The 17,484-nt window shown below is 42.4% G+C and overlaps 2 protein-coding genes across 27 annotated transcripts in view; one reads left to right on the forward strand and one right to left on the reverse strand.

Moving 5' to 3' along the window:
* The window catches only part of ARHGAP23 (Rho GTPase activating protein 23), a 180,985-nt gene that overhangs the window by 119,554 nt on the left and 43,947 nt on the right, over nt 1–17,484 (forward strand). For all 3 annotated transcript variants that reach the window (XM_068262515.1, XM_068262514.1, XM_068262516.1), the window contains exons 5-10: nt 746–824; nt 5,184–5,238; nt 7,682–8,942; nt 11,492–11,647; nt 13,391–13,502; nt 14,800–14,857. In XM_068262515.1, the coding sequence (XP_068118616.1) occupies nt 746–824; nt 5,184–5,238; nt 7,682–8,942; nt 11,492–11,647; nt 13,391–13,502; nt 14,800–14,857 (1,721 nt within the window). The remainder of the gene's footprint in view (nt 1–745; nt 825–5,183; nt 5,239–7,681; nt 8,943–11,491; nt 11,648–13,390; nt 13,503–14,799; nt 14,858–17,484) is intronic.
* SRCIN1 (SRC kinase signaling inhibitor 1) overlaps nt 1–17,484 on the reverse strand; it is a 1,481,450-nt gene that overhangs the window by 6,787 nt on the left and 1,457,179 nt on the right. For 23 of the 24 annotated variants that reach the window (XM_068262500.1, XM_068262499.1, XM_068262496.1 and 20 more), the window contains 2 exons: nt 11,461–11,669; nt 656–753 (listed from right to left, as the gene is read on the reverse strand). In XM_068262500.1, the coding sequence (XP_068118601.1) occupies nt 11,609–11,669 (61 nt within the window). In that variant the 3' untranslated portion in view covers nt 656–753; nt 11,461–11,608. Of the gene's footprint in view, nt 1–655; nt 754–11,460; nt 11,670–17,484 lie in introns of those variants that run through there. The other variant, XM_068262488.1, reaches the window with a different exon arrangement.

Here is a 17,484-nt window from a genome sequence, read left to right on the forward strand (position 1 = left end):
GGTTACAGAGCTCTGACTTGGGCTATTGGCTGGGGGAAACTTTGTTGGTGGGGGGTGCACTTTGCAATGTAAATATGAATAGCAACTTTGATAAAGCCGTTAGGTGAAACATGTCAGTTACCATATTACAAGCACTATGTAAATAGCACTTCAGTACTGTCCTTTACCCCACAGCCTTATTAGGCGGCAGGTTGTGCCCTGACGTTTGTTTGTACGGGTCCTTTGCAACACTAGCATAGACCTAGTACACCTGGCACCACTGCGGTCTATTTGTATTCAAGGGACCATCCTTTAGTGGAATAGCTACACCACACTGTGTTGCACACAGTGGTGGGGGATAAGCAAAGACCTCCACTGTCATCCAATCGATTTATATATATCGTTAGATGGCACCTTGAATAGGTGTAACCTAATTGTGTACACCTACCAATCAACTATACAGTTTTTATCAATGAGTTACTAACTCTGTTTATATACCTATAGGGTTTGTCCTGTCGGACTGAGTGTTGAACTATTTGGTTTCCCTGGTATACCTCTCGGAAGGGGCTTTATTAATACAATAAATAATAATAATAATAAATGGGCTGCTTGCTATAGACCCAAGAAGAAGATTCATACTTACAGCGGATGAACAAGATGCATGTGTAATACAGCCTTAGCATATTCACAGGAGATATTTATTGAGATTTTGAATAAGGAGAAATGTCTCAGTCTGTTTCATCTGATGATCTGTCTTCTCTTTCAGGTGACCGCCTTGTCAAGGTTAATGGAGAGAGTATAATTGGCAAAACATATTCACAAGTCATTGCCCTGATACAAAACAGGTGTGAAATGGGGCTTAGGGAAAGGTGTGTGGGAGGTTGGCCGCCACAGGAGTAAAACAGGCTTGATGTGTCAGAGAGGACAGCCGAATGTGCAGGCATTATCCAGCCATCTGAGAGAGCCTCTGGCAGCACCATCAGCCTTGCTCAGCAAAATGGTTATGCTATAAGGTGGAGTGCAAACAGGCATCTGCAGACACCTCAAAATCTAGCTTATCACGACTAGCGTTTCTAGTATCACTGATCACTGCTGTTTGCGCTAGATGTCTCTCAGGTGGCTTCAGCAGGTGACCAAAGGCTTACAGTCCTTCTGCCATGGGCTCAATAGTTCAAGCAGTTTCGGTGATAAGCAAATCAAAACAGTGTATAGAAGTAAAAGGGTGGGTAGAATTCCTGCTTCATGTGATCACAAAACTGCTGTTTCTCGCTCTCCTCTGAATGTAGCCAAAGTGCAGGTCAAGCAGGTGTCACTATGTTATGCTAGGTACACACGATGCAATCTTCTGACAGATTTACTGTCCGATCGATTATTTCCAACATGTCCGATCTGATTTCGGATTGATTTTTCAAACGATTTTTCATAGAATTGAACGGAAAATCGTATGAAAAATCGATCGGAAATCAGATGAACATCGTGTGCACCTAGCATTGTACACACAGTAGGAAGATCAATACATGTCAGACTACAATTACCAGCATCCCTGCACTACAGTAGCCATTGTATCCTCTATGATGACGCAGGCCTGTAGTCCACAAGAAGATGGTGCTGAGCTATTGCAGAACCATGGCCTACTGAACTAGTTGTGTATGGATAACTGAACTGCCATAGGCATACACTCTTGCAAAAAGGATTTCTGACCTTCCAAAGTTCAGTTCCTAAGGGAATACTTCTAATATACACTAATCATGATTCCAGTCCAGATAAAAAGTTGCAATCACAATCCTGATCTCTCAGCGTGAGTGTAGGATTTCCCTGTAAAGAAATCGGAATATAGTGCAGTATTGTTTTTTATGAACCACCCAGTGATTCACTTCACACAGTTGTGTAAAAGATGACCTCCACCCACATACAGAAGGAACACGGGGGGATACTTTCCACCACCTTCGTGACTCTCACTCACCAAATATTTTCTTGTATTCCAGCATAAAAGCCCTCCAACCTGGGCAGCAACGGTTTAAACCTTCAAAGTAAAAAAAGCGGGACTCGCATAGCATAAAAAACCGCGTGACTCCTAAACTCCGCCCTTAGGTTAGGAGTCACACGGGACGGAAGGAGGAAGTAATCCAAGCGGGGACTGTGGCGTGCAGCGGAGATCTGACCGCGGCGGTGCTGGCACACATAGATAAGCGCTTGTGAACTGGAATCTGGTACGCATATTTTATGCAGTGTTTTAGTAATAAATACAAAAGGTTTTTTATGCTATGCGAGCCCCGCTTTTTATACTTTGAAAGTTTAAACCGTTGCTGCCCAGGTTGGAGGGCTTTTATGCTGGAATACAAGAAAATATTTGGTAAGTGAGAGTCACGAAGGGGGTGGAAAGTATCCCCCCGTGTTCCTTCTGTATGTGGGTGGAGGTCATCTTTTACACAACTGTGTGAAGTGAATTACTGGGTGGTTCATAAAAAACAATACTGCACTATATTCCGATTTCTTTACAGGGAAATCCTACACTCACGCTGAGAGATCAGGATTGTGATTGCAACTTTTTATCTGGACTGGACTGTAATTGAAGTGTGTGTACTCACGTAAAGTCTGCGGATCCCCTATATATACCGGTGATATTGGTGCTATATACATACATAGATTTTTATTAAGTGCTGTGGAGCGCAGTTCCTCTTTGCCTCTTGGAGGTATCATTCACTAATCATGATTGTCTTGTTTAATTTTGGGTTTCATTGGACTTTAAGAGATGAACAGAATGTAGAATTTTAAAGAAATCTAAAGCTAGCCAGACAAGGTCTGATAATGGCTGATAAGGCAAGTAATTACCCCTTTCCTGATCAGGAATAAACTGGGAAGGAATTCATTTTCTACCACATTGCCCCTCCATCTCAGCAGAAATCTACTGAGAATTGATTGAAATGCTGTCTTGATACCTTTTCCTGCAGTTCTGCTGTGCAGATGTTACTGAATGATAATCCCCCCCGGCACACTATACATGCTAGTGCCAGCATAGCGTGCATTACTAAGCAGTGGTCGATACTTTCAATTGCTGCTACTAGCACGCATAGCATGTCAAGGTATCATTAAGTCATGCTAATTTTTTTTAGCACGCATAAGAAGAGGTAACACTAATCAAGAATTAAGCCTAATCCTCTAGAAAACATCTTAAGGTACCCATCAATTCATCAATTTTCTGTATCTTATTGCATCTGCCATAGATCAATGGCCCAACATGCCCGCCCAAATTATAATTTTGATTGATTTTCATCTGAAAACGGCTGATCTAAATTGTCAGTCGTACTGGATGGAAGATCTCACTCGAAGGGGGGCAGGGCGGGAGTGGCGGTCGAGTAACATCCCGTAGCGTTGCACTGCTCATGGTTCGCTAGATATTTGAAAGATATCATTATGAAATGTATTGTATATCTACACTCACCTAAAGGATTATTAGGAACACCATAGTAATATGGCGGTTGGCCCCCCTTTCGCCTTCAGAACTGCCTTAATTCTACGTGGCATTGATTCAACAAGGTGCTGAAAGCATTCTTTAAAAATGTTAGCCCATATTGATAGGATAGCATCTTGCAGTTGACGGAGATTTGTGGGATGCACATCCAGGGCACGAAGCTCCTGTTCCATCACATCCCAAAGATGCTCTATTGGGTTGAAATCTGGTGACTGTGGGGGCCATTTTAGTACAATGCCAAGAAACCAATTTGAAACGATTTGAGCTTTGTGACATGGAGCATTATCCTACTGGAAGTAGCCATCAAAGGATGGGTACATGGTGGTAATGAAGGGATGGACATGGTCAAAAACAATGCTCAGGTAGCCCACGGCATTTAAGCTATGCCCAATTGGCACTAAGGGGCCTAAAGTGTGCCAAGAAAACATCCCCCACACCATTACACCACCACCAGCCTGCACAGTGGTAACAAGGCATGATGGATCCATGTTCTCATTCTGTTTACGCCAAATTCTGCCTCTATCGAGACTCATAAGACCAGGCAACATATTTGTAGTCTTCAGCTGTCTAATTTTGGTGAGCTAGTGAAAATTGTAGTCTTTCTTTCCTATTTGTAGTGGAGATGAGTGGTACCCGGTGAGGTCTACTGCTGTTGTAGCCCATCCGCCTCAAGGTTGTGCGTGTTGTGGCTTCACAAATGCTTTGCTGCATATCTTGGTTGTAACGAGTGATTATTTCGGCCAACGTTGCTCTTCTATCAACGTGAATCAGTCGGCCCATTCTCCTCTGACCTCTAGCATCAACAAGGCATTTTCGCCCACAAGACTGCCGCATACTGGATGTTTTTCCCTTTTCACACCATTCTTTGTAAACCCTAGAAATGGTTTTGCATGAAAATCCCAGTAACTGAGCAGATTGTGAAATACTCAGACCGGCCCATCTGGCACCAACAACCATGCAACGCTCAAATTTGCTTAAATTACCTTTCTTTCACATTCTCACATTCAGTTTGGAGTTCATGAGATTGTCTTGACCAGGACCACACCCCTAAATGCATTGAAGCAACTGCCATGTGATTGGTTGATTAGATAATTGCATTAATGAGAAATTGAACAGGTGTTCCTAATAATCCTTTATGTGTAGTTTGTGGAAGAATTCTATCCCTTTCTGATCTGAGAGGGATCAATGTTTTTGCCACTTTGGGTGGCCATCTGTTAGTGTATGGGGTGCCTTTACATTAATTTCAGCTTGCTTAACCAGATTGTGTACATTAGTCTCATTTTTTCCCGCCATTTTTTTTCCCGATTTTGTTTGTAAAATATTTTCATTGTTGCCCAATTCAGATTAAATATGAATTCTCCTATCGCATGACAGCTCCAGGCAGGGTAGAAGCACTTTCATTAAGCTGCGCAGTAGGAGAATTAGTTTCAGGATAGGAGTGAATGCAATGGCGATATTTTATGTAGCTTGCCCATGGCTATGCTCTGTTCATTTACCATGATTTCATTAGATAACTCCAGATAATATCTAGCAAATTTATACGTGAAAGATGCCAGTACCTTATAGTTGTCTTTGATTAGGAATATTTCTGCATGGGGCTGTTTCTCATAGAATCCCACATTAGTTAGTTGTCCATTGTCCCTGTGATGCTGTACATCATCGGAATCTGTAAGGTTTTTTTGTCACAGAGCTTCTCCATAACATCAGCATGTCTGTTTGCTTTCTCTTACAGTGAGGATGTTCTGGAACTCTCAATTATGCCACGGGATGAAGACATATTACAGCTGGTAAGAGCTAACCATATGCCCAGCTAGATAACCACTAATGCTGGGCATACACTGCTCGATTTTGCCGCTCGATTCTCCCGCTCGATCGAATCGCTGCTCGATTCCGCAGTCAATTCCCTCTGGAATCGAGCGGCGAAACGATCGGGCGGGAGATCGGACATGTCGGAAATTATCTATCGAGCCATCTTGAGATCGGACATGTCGGAAATTATCTATTGAGCCATCTTAATGGCTTAAAATCGGGCCGTGTATTTCCAGCATAACACTGCTTCAGATCAAGCAGAGAATAGTATTTATGAAATAAAAAAGCTGTGTACACACATTCAATTTTCATTGCCTGAAGCAATCATTTGTGATAATTTTGTGTGAAAATCTATTGTGACCCCATATGACCCCAGATGTTATCAGCTTCCTTTCAAGCAATCCACCAAGTAAGAAACTATTCGGTTGACCGATATTGCACACCTCCTTCCTTCCCTATCTACAGGACAGAATGAGCTGCCTGGCAGAGAGCGCTTCTGTACAATGATCAGGGCTTTAGGTTTGTTTAACCTCAGTAACCAAACAGAAATCATCTTTTATTTGCTAGCTGCTCTCATGCTAGTATCACACTAGTCCATGGTAGTGCCATTAGGCAGACAAAGTGGATCCTATGTGCGATCCGCTGTGACTGTCTGTTGTTTTCACCACTTTCATTGCGTCTGTTGCAACAGACATGCTGTAGATATCATGCCATATGTAATGTCAGACTTCTGTCTGGTGTCCATGAAATCATGCAGGATGGAACTTTGCATTCTTTCACCACAAAGCACATGTCCAGGGGCGTAGCAATAGGGGTTGCAGAGGTTGCGACCGCATCGGGGCCCTTGGGTCAGAGGGGCCCCGAAGGGCCCTCCCACAACTACAGTATTAGCTCTCTATTGGTCCTGTGCTCATAATAATGACTTCTATAGATACTTTGAATAGTGGTAATCACTAACAAACTGTTCCCCATCCTCTTCTTGCACCTCTGACACTGTAGTTGCCATTGGCAGGTTTTGGTGTGTAGTATCAATTGTTATGTATAGAGTGCTTGGGGGGCCCCATTGTAAAACTTGCATCGGGGCCCACAGCTGCTTAGCTACGCCACTGCACATGTCTGAATGGATCCTATACTGAACTTAGGATCAGTCAACATGTCTGTTGGCCCTTTCTGGGAAATTGTATGTTTCCCTCTCTAGTGTGATCCTAGCTTTATGAAGGAGAAAAGCTGACAGATTATTGTTGGCCAGTGCACTTTATAGATAACCTTTGCTTTTTACATTGCCTAGTTAAATAGGCCTCAAGGTGTCAAAGTTACATAGTTAATTTGGTTAAAAAAAACAACAAGGGTGAAATAAATAAGTGAACATCAGGTACACTTATGTCCTGCACCCTCCCATATCCCAGTTTATCCAGTGGAAGGCAACAAAACAAGGCCTGGGCCAATTAACCTTAAAAGGAAAAAAAATCCTTCTCAAATCCAGGTGGCAGTCAGCTAAAATCCCTGGATCATCTATTCTGCCAATTGCCTAGTAATTTTATCTGTGAATACCCTCCTTTTACACTTAATCATGTCCAAAACTGCATAATTTATCCATACTGGCCTTTTTTCTAGATCTAGAAATTTTATTCCCATAAGGTATATCTATATTTTGCAATAGTCAGTCAGAATCTGTTTGAAAGTACCGGTAATCTATTTACTTTGTGTTCTTGCCCTGTAATTTTACTATTCCAGTTTACCAGACTTTGTGAGTCTCTGAGCATCTTAAAGTTGGCTTTTTTAAAATTCATAGTGTTAGTTGTTCCCCTGCTTACATCTCTGTGAAGTTGCAGGTCAACTATCCACTTTCCCAAGTGTTCTCGAACGTGCACATTAGATATAACTAATTGAAATTACTAAATCAAGCAGAGCATTTCACCTGCTCGTTCAGTTACCATCTGTGTCAGGTAATGTTTTTTTAAAACTGATATAAATCTGTTACTTTTACTAGAGCGAGTAGCTTCAATATCGCAGATAATGTCTGGATAATTGAAATCACCCATAACTATGACCCCGTGATTGCTTGCAGCTTGTTCTATCTGCTGCATTCATTGCATCTTCTCCATGCCATTTATGTGTGGAGGTTTATAACATACACCAATAAGCAATTTACAATTCCTTCTTCCTTTTAATGTAGAGACATGATATCAAGGTTTTATACATTATTTCTTGTGAGATTACGAATAACCACAGAACTGAGTTTCCTTCTTACATGATTTAGAATGTATTTAGTCAAAATTCCACATGGCAGAAGTGCACATGTATACTTCCAATTCCTCTTTCACTATTACTAGTCAAATTGAAGAAGTCTTATGTTAATTTTGTTTGTTTTTTATGTGCCATCATCTGAAAGGATGACATCTCCGCTTTGTTGTCACACAGGCTTACTCTCAGGATGCCTATCTAAAAGGCAATGAGCCGTACCGTGGGGGTGCACATAGCATCCCTGAACCTCCTCCTGTCTTTTATCCGTGGCGAGGTCAGCCTCCAGAGCCTGCTGCCAGTTATCCAGCTGCCTCTAGATACCATCGCTCTAGTTGTGAGGACTTTCAGTCCACCAGGAACCCCATGCACAGTGAAATACAAAGGACTAGCCCTGCCCATCGTACAAACTACTCAAAGCCTGTTACAAATCCCCTCCCTCCACCACGACCTTACATAGGTTCACCAGGTGTGACTGATCGCTTTAGAGGACCAGGACCTCCATACAATGCTGCCTATGGTTGGCCACCCCGCCATCAGCCAGAGCCACCAAGCAAAGCTCCTGTAGATATATGGGAGAAGACAAGTGCCACCCGCTGGGTGAGTCAGTGGGAGCGACAACAAGCACTGTGCAACTGGATGTCCCAGCAAACACCTCGCAGGAGAGGCTCTGCCCTGCCCCCAAGAAGACGTAGTGCCTCACAAGACAGACTTGGAGAAGTCACACATCAAAATCTTTGGCCTCATAGTGTTTCCCAAGATACTCTTCACTACCCCCCTGATAATGATTCATGGGGCCACAGGGCACAGTCGGACAATTACTTGCCACGGTATGGAAGGTCTATGGAGAAACTGGAGTTAAATGCATTAATATCACCCCCTTATGAACGTTCAATATGGTCTTCAGAGAGACCTCCTCAGACAGCTCAGAAAGTGTCACATCCCCCTCCATCTCAGACTGCTGCACTTTGTTCCAGAGACATAGCAAAACCTTCTACACAACACTCTAGCTCTGCAGACTCTGGTTACATTGGGTACAGGAGTTATAGTCCCTCTTTTCAACGTCGGACTGAACTCCTCCATGCTTTTTCCTTTAGGGAGACAGGATTCAGTGGGCTCCCAAACTTTAGGACAGCACAGTATCCAAGTTCTCCTCCATCTCCAAAAGAAAGGAGGGAACCATCTGTAAGTGTCAGCTCTACAGATGACAGCAGTGCCACAGAGGAGAGAAAAGAGGAGGTGGTTCTCAGACAGAAGCCCCCATCAGGACGAAAGCCTCCAACATCAGGACGGCAAGTCAATGTTCTCTTTCCAGAGCAAGAGAAAGATGTGGAGTTCTCATCACCGGCAGGTGGCAAAGAAATAACTAATGAGCGTCTGTCACAAAGGATACCCCCGTTACCATTTCCTGAAGAGCCCTTGGCATCCATACCTTTTATTGGTAAGTTTTGTTGGTTACACAGCCAGTCTACATATCTGTGTGTAACAAATGACTAACATTTTATATACTAAAACCTGAAACATTTATAATGAATTGAACTGAATGAAAAATGATATATGGGAAAATGTCCCTAAAACATTGCATACAAAGTTCAATTAACTTCTAGGAGCAAAGTGTGACATCTGTTTTGTCTTTAGGTACAAGTGAATGACTTGCTTCTCTGATATTTGTATTACTAACACACAAACAATATCAGCATGAAGTGGTCCACCTTAGTTTAGTGTTAAGATTTCAGTAAAACTATGCACATAAATTGCAGCAAAAGTATAAAATTAGATTAAATGAGCTTAAAAACCAACTCAAATGGCAAAAATGGAGGAAGTGGTGGTCTTACCTCCCTCAAGCAGACACGACAACGACTGCGATTCAGACAGTCAAACACATTTATTAGAAACTCCCCAAACATTTTTGCAACGCGTTTCGCAGGCTCAATCCTGCTTCATCAGGCAATACAGGGAGGAGTATCAAGCGATCTGCACAAGGATTCAAGTTAAGCACCTCTGAGCAGAGGTGCTTAAAGAGACACTGAAGCGAAAAAAATATATGATATAATGAATTGATTGTGTACTATGAATAATTACTAGAAGATTAGCAGCAAAGAAAATATTCTCATATTTTTATTTTCAAGTATATAGTATTTTTTCTAACATTGCATCATTCTCTAATATGTGCAGATTACACAACACTCAGCATTCAAAATGATTCTTTCAGAGCAGTCTGTGAACTAATGAACTCTCCTCTGCCAGAGGAAAAGTAAATAGTTAACTAACAGTTGAGATAATAAAAGTCAGAAAACAGCCCTCTCCACGACTTTTGAAAGTCGTAGAGATAATGGCTTTTTTGTATAGAGATAACAACTGGAGTTTCTTAACTCTTCCTGTACTGGAAACAATTAGACTGATGTATCTGATCTTAATGTTTTATTTCTTAGCTGTACTACACATATAAATCATAATATCATAGTTTTTTTTTCGCTTCAGTGTCTCTTTAACTTGAATCCTTGTGCAGATCGCTTGATACTCCTCCTTGTATTGCCTGATGAAGCAGGATTGAGCCTGCGAAACGCGTTGCAAAATTTTTATGGGAGTTTCTAATAAATGTGTTTGACTGTCTGAATCGCAGTCGTTGTCGTGTCTGCTTGAGGGAGGTAAGACCACCACTTCCGCCTTCATTTTTGCCATTTGAGTTGGTTTTTAAGCTCATTTAATCTAATTTTATACTTTTGGCGCCTCTGTTCATTGTATACAATTTCGAGTCCACCCTTGGTGGAGGGTTGTTACCCTTTTTTCCTGTCTACAGAGAGCGACTTCTTAATCCTGAGTGGGGTCAGGATAATCTCCTCACCTGCCTTTACAGTGGTTGCCTGCTGGTGACCCTGACTTGTGAGTATCTAGCAATACGAAATTATTGCCACCTTATCCAGTGCGTATTACACTATTGGGGCTCTTGGTGTTCCCTGTTTTTATCAAATTGCGGCAAAAAGCTGTTACTATCTGTCATCAGCAATGTATTTTTTGAAGGAAAAAGACTAGAAAGTTACCAAGTTTGACTTGGTCCAACAGGGATAAGCATAAGTTTTGACATATTATTTGCAAGTTTGATTGGGTTTAACCATGATACTAGAAATAGTTTTTGGTTTTCATGGCCTCCTTTTATTCAAAGTATACATGTTGGGGGAGGGGGAGATGGTGGCAGTGAATAGCACTGAACTATGTCAGTTTTGCTTACAACTTAGAACATATTCCTGACTCTCACCTCTTGTCTTTCCTTCAAGTGCACTGTTTATATAGAATCCCTTCTATGTGTCCAGTAAAAAGTTAAAATGCATAACTTTATTTAAAAATGAGAGGCAGCACAAATGACAATAGCTCTACTTACAGCATACGTGAAATACAGGCGCAGGGAAAGTGCTAATAGTAGAATATTGGAGCATTTACCGATATTCTACTGTTTACGATGTTAATTTTCCATAGTAACATATCGGTAAATCTTACCGATATTTTACTATAGCTAAAACTGGTTGAACTCGATGGACGTATGTCTTTTTTCAACCAAAATAACTATGTAACTATGTAAACCTAACCCTACTCTTACTACAGAACCCTCCCCCCGACGCCTAACCTTAACTGCCTCCCCCTCCCTGCACAAACACGCTTGCTGGCACCTAACACTTAACCCCTTTCCACACACAAACCCTGGTCCTGACGCCCAACATTTAACTCTGCCCCTCCCCCTGCACAAACCCTTGTCCTGACACCTTGGTTTGGAAATGACGTCATACTTAATAAAGCTGTTATGTTAAATGATGGTGCCGTCCTCTGTGGCTTTGTTTTTGTGGCAACCCACCTTATGTTAAAGTTTTGCATTTTGAAAAGCCTTGTATGCCATTCATTTCTAGTTTTCTCTCCACCTGGTGTATACATATTATTTATACAAGCTGTCTTCTCATAGTCAGTACCTTTCTTGCTGAAATCCTGCTTGATTCACAGATGAACCTACAAGTCCAAGCATCGACTTGCGAGCCAAACATGTCCCAGCTTCCTGTGTTGTTTCTAGCGCCATCAACTCTGCCCCTGTGATTTCCGAGAGCCCTTCTTCCCCAACATTCAGCTTTTCTGTGGGACGCCATTACTCGCAGGATTGCAGTAAGTACTTCTACAAACAGTCCTGACAAAATAAACAGCTTTTATAATTTTATTATGGAGTTTCTCTGGATATCTGAGACATGAGAACTAAAAAGAACTGAACAGGTGATCATTGATTCTTTTTACAACTTTGCTGTTTAAAAGCAAAAGATTAGGCCTCAATTTACTAAGCTTTATCGAACACTTTATCGAATGTTTGATAATTTACCCCATGAGTAAAATCTAATTTTGAATTCACTGAGGTGTTATATATTTATCGAATGTTTTATCGATAAAATGTTCGATAAATCTATAACACCTTAGTGAATTCAAAATTAGATTTTACTCATGAGGTAAATTATCGAACATTCGATAAAGTGTTTGATAAAGCTTAGTGAATTGAGGCCAATATTGTGAGAAGGCTCGATGAAAGTTGTCTTTCTCTGACTCTTGGGCTGTGTACTTGTGGCTCAGGAAACATTGAATTGCTGCTTCCATCAGAGGGCTCTCACACCGGTAATACAGGCTTCTCTGGGATAATATTTTTGCAGGAATGTATTTTTAGAAATTAGTTTTTAAATTGCGCATTGCAAGAAGCTTGGAACTGGGCCAGTCCTAATTAGAAGTGATTTTGATTAGTTAAGATCCAATCTGCAAACAATTAGCATTAAATCAACATGCAAGTTTAGAAGAATATTCATGCACAACAGTCTCCTTGGTATTCTTGGTACAAAGTGAAAAACCTATTTAAAAAATCCAGTGAGCAGCAGTTCTGCTGACAAAAATGTCTTGATGAAAGATGGTCAGACTGGTTTGAGGTGACAGACAGGCTACAATAACTCTGATAACTATTCTTTCAATTGTGGTGAGCAGAAATGTATTTCAGAACACATAACACGGTAAACCACATCGGATTCCACTCCAGTCTGCCATGAACAGAAAGCTGAGAATTCAGATAGCACAAGGTCACCAAAACTGTGGAAGTTAGGACTGGAGAAAAATAAAGCTTGTTTTATGCTGCTGTTTTCTTATTATGGCAGCATAGAAAAGCATCATACTAGCCTGGTGGCTGGATAGTGTAATGGTTAAGGGCTCTGCCTCTGACACAGGAGACCTGGGTTCGAATCTCGTCTCTGCCTGTTCAGTAAGCCAGCACCTATTCAGTAAGGAGTTCTTTGGGCGAGACTCCCTAACACTGCTACTGGCTACTGAATGCGCTCTAGTGGCTGCCTCATAAGCGCTTTGAGTCCGACAGGAGAAACGCGCTATACAAAAAAAGGAATTATTATTCATCACTATTATTTCATCTTAGAAAATGGTTGCCTTTCCTGTGAATGTAACAGGTGCTCTTTACATGTTAAGGCAATGGTGCAACAGAACATTAGGAATATTTTTGAAAATAATATGGTGATAATGTGTTATTCTTCACATCTGGGGGTAACTTGGTCACCCTCAGAGTCCACCACAAAACCTTTGGAGACAGGGCCTTCTGTCATGCTGCCACTGCACTTTGGAACTCCCTGCCACACCCAATCAGGTCATCTTCATCCCTAGGAGCATTAAAGTGAAAACTGAAAAGCCACCTGTTTTGTCTGGCATTTATTAACACCTGACTACTTCCTCTGTAACACACAGTCCCGCCTGCAACCCTGTATTGACCTGAGACATCTGCGCGCTTTGAGTACTATGGGAGAAAAGCGCTTTAAAAATTGTATTGTGTATCTTTTCCCTAGCTAACATGGCTGTTGTGTTTTTGCCACTTAGGTAGCATTAAGTCCAGCCGGCGTTCTTCATATCTTCAGGCAATTACCACTGAACGTTCAAAGTCTTGTGATGACGGCCTGAACACATTCCAAGATGAGGGGCGGTTACCAAGGTAAGAGTGCAATAAGTGGGCAGCTGCTTATTTGTGTCTCTAAAGCCCCACTTCTAGCACACATGTTCTCTGAGGTCTCTGCAGTCCCCCAGCTGTATACATTGGGCTTGATTCACTAAGCTACGTTTGAGCAGCATGACTTAAAAAAATCCCCAGTGCACGCTACGAGCAGGAGTGCTGAGTAGTGTGCGCTGCTAACTTATGCACGCTCCCTGTAAAGTTCCGGCGGCTTTGGATCCTGTGGATTTGGAGGATGTGAATCCCACACTTTGAGGGGCCCAATAGGCTGCCTATCACTTGACAGGCAACCTATTGAGCCAATCAAAGTGCGGGGATCAGATCCTTCAAATCCACAGGGCCCAATGGGGCTGGCTTCTGGCGTGCAGCCCCGCTCCCTTGCAGGAACAAGCCGTGGCCCTTCCGTGGCACTCTCTATCTCAGACAGTGAGAGTGCCATTTCACTCTTCTGCAAGGGACAGGCTGAAAGCAGGTGCAAACTGATTTCGGGGGAGTGAGTTTAAGGAACAAGACGAAGCAAGTAATAACTTTTTATTACAAGAGGATCCATCGAAAGCTCGGGTTCAAAATGAGATACTTACCCTGAAGAGAGAAAGGCCTCAGGTTCCTATTGAGGTTTCCCTTGATCTTTTAAAGCCTCCCATTGCAGAGCGCGGCCCCCCTCCACATCCGGGCCGTGCAACTCCTCTTCCTAAATCATGGCCGCGCATGCACGGGGCTCCGGCTTACTGCACATGGGCGGGCTGGGTCGACTATTGCGCCGCCATGTACAAGGAAAAGGAGCTGCGTGGCCCCAATGTGATTAGCACAATGCCTTGTCACTAATCTTCTGGGGGGCCGCGCTCAGCAACGGGGGACAACAGAGTAGCGAGGGAAGCCTCAATCGGATTTTGAGGCTGCCCTCTCTTTAGGTAAGTATCTGATTTTGTACCTGAGCTTTGGCTCTGGTACTCTTTGAGTAGTGGAGTATCAGGCAAGAGCTCAGAGCATTTCTGTACCCTATAAGCATAGAGCTGAGGAAAAATGACTCTGTCGTGTATAACGTATGCAGCTAAAGACAAGGCAGAGCTGAACCCATACTGTCGGTGAAGGTGATCTCTGAGCAGACTTGCTATAATATACATTGCAGGCAGGAGCTATGAGTGCTCATTAGGTGGAGCAGCGGAGTAGGTGGGTTACAGTAGCAGAGCCCTGGATAGATAAATGTGGTTGAAGTTAAAAGCTCATAATGTGTCTGGCAGAAATCTGATCTGATAATTGTCCTTTCCTTCCACCACAGGAGGGTGGTGGGCCGCGTGCCGAGCCTCAGGATGCTGCGGAGCTTCTTCACTGATGGGGTGAGAAAGCGCATTATGTGTATATAATTAACAGTCGCCACTCTACTGCTGCTGCTTCTTCAATATTATCTGCCTTTTTACACAGAAACACTTCTCTTGAGTTTCCCTTCATTGTTTTGTAATTGTTGCCAGTTCTGGCAGGCAGAGAAAAGGATGGCACCAGTTGTTTAAACTTGATCATATTATATTGGTGAAATTATGATTATTTCCCCCCTATGCAATTTACCAACTTTTATCATTGCTGTAGAATCTGTTTAAAGCAATCCTGAAATGTCATCTGATCTGGGGAGCTAGCTGGATGAGGTAGTGTACATTCTCATCACACTACCGACCTACTCCTGTAATCACTCAGTGTAGTCTGTGTAAAAAAAATTAAAAAAATGGCCATGACCCTGGGGTCACGATGCTGCATACACAACTCTGTGGTCTCCTCCGTGAGCATAGGGCATACAGAGGAGACGAAGGGGCTGAGGAGAGGCATAGAGAAGGCGGGGGAGAGGCAGTGTAGGGCCAATGAGAGCTGGGGAGGGGGTGTTCCTAACACCAGAAGGGGCATATTGCAGGAGTGCCTCTACTGCAAGAGACGCCCCTTCTCCTGTTAGTCTACCGACATGCTCAAAGGGGGGGGGGGGGGCACAGAGCGGCGCAGAAGGCCATGGAAGCATGTCATAGTGCAGGAAACATGCCTCTGTGTTCCATCTCCCCCTTGTTTGAAAACAAAATCATTTTTTTTAAGTTAATCTTGCATTACTGGACTGGTCAAAAAAAAAAAAGTATAGAAAATGGCCAACTCTACACAAATGTTATTTTATTCCTGCCACATAAAGATGGTCGAGACACAGTAAATCTCAAAAAAATAGTGTGCAGATATTGAGATTAATGATTGTAGTTTTCTCTATGTACAGTACAAATGGACAGTCTTCAAGAGAAACAATCAGGATTTGGCTTATATACACCTTATGGTACCCATACCCGGTATAATAAAAATGTTCGTTTTTCCCGTTTTTTCGACCAAAATGATCAAATCGAATGAAAGTTGAAAATAATCTTTTTTTCGATCAAGAAAAACAAACTATTATCCCATTTTATTTTTTTTTTATACAAAAATCCAATCAGACGTCAAGAAAAATGTTTATATTCGATCTACTGAAATAATCTAATTGAAAAATTGAACCATATATGGGCACCTTTAGAATAATAATTAGTAAATGGTTGTAATTGTGTAGAGATGCATACAGAAGATTTATATTATTTAGCTTTTCATCCTTTATGGGTGACTGGAGCTCAGTAAGTGAGGACAGCTCAAGTCCTGTCAACTGCCTGCTCCGAAGCTGATAACAGGTAGGCTTGTTCTGAGGATGAGTAAACAAACTCCTGAGAACAGTGTAAATTACTTTATTGTATGATGGATTTGTGAACACCTTTCAGGGCTCACTCTCACAGCTGTTTCGCTGGGGATTTCCAGGAATTGCAGGCGTTTCCCACATTGCTAGGAAAATTACTAAAAAAAAAATTACTTATAGAAATCTCTGATTATGTTGGATCCATTTCAGGTAGACTTTTTTTTGTTTTCAGCAGCTTTTGGTCAGTGTGACATTTACACAGTACGACAAAACCATTGTCTGCAGTGTATTTTGCAGTGGTTAAGGGCTTTGTCTATGACACGGGTGACCAGGTTTCGAATCTCAGCCCTACAGTTCGGTAAGCCAGTCCTTGGGCTCTGTATAAACAAGTAGGAGGTGCCCGGGGTAGAGAATGTGTATAGCTATATAATAATATCAATGTAGCTCTATATGTTAGTATTCAACAGTAATTGTAGTACAAAGTTGTCCTACCTTATAGATGTCCCACTCTGGATAAAGACAAGTGGAAGTTCAAGTTAAAAGGTCAATTGTCATTGGTGCACTAGACAACGCGTTTCACGGCTACAGCAGCTTCCTCAGGTCAATAATAGTGCCCGATAGTAGGGAGTTCTGAGTATCAGGGCGCCATGTATAGAGCTACATTGATATTATTATTGCCACACAGGAACCAAAGGCCGAGTGGGGGCGGTATTTCCCCACCTGCGACTAGGTGTGGCTGCCTCTTACTGCAACCCACTCTTGTGAGTATAATCTCAACTGTTTTATAATAGCACCCTGATCTACTAACAATATTGCACCAAATTGGGCTCCCAGGTCTCTCTGGGTTTTTTTTCCCTCTGCCATTCTACAGTCCTTGGGCTGGACTCCCTAACACCGCTTCTGCCTTCTGAGAGCGCCCTAGTGGCTGCAGCTCTGGCGCTTTGAGTCCACCAGGAGAAAAGTGCAATATAAATATTAGTTGTCTTTTATTACTTTGGGATGAAAATGCCAATGAAGTAGGTAGGCAGTTCTGTGGCACCTAACAGGAGGTCGGTCCATGTAGTGCTAGATAAAATCTACAAAAATGTGGGCATTATCAAGGAATATATTCGGCTGTGGCAACAAACTTCAGGAGCACCTTTGTTTGATTGAGTCTTATGGGTAAAAAATGCTTTGAAACACTGTTTAGAAAGCTTGGGAGGGGCGTAACCACAAATCATGGGGTCCGACAGCAAAACTTTGATGCGGCCCCTTAATGTTCACAACCCCTCCTTTGCCTCTTCT

This window comes from Hyperolius riggenbachi, chromosome 12 (assembly GCF_040937935.1).
Source record: "Hyperolius riggenbachi isolate aHypRig1 chromosome 12, aHypRig1.pri, whole genome shotgun sequence".
In the NCBI taxonomy this organism is placed as follows: Eukaryota; Metazoa; Chordata; class Amphibia; order Anura; family Hyperoliidae; genus Hyperolius; species Hyperolius riggenbachi.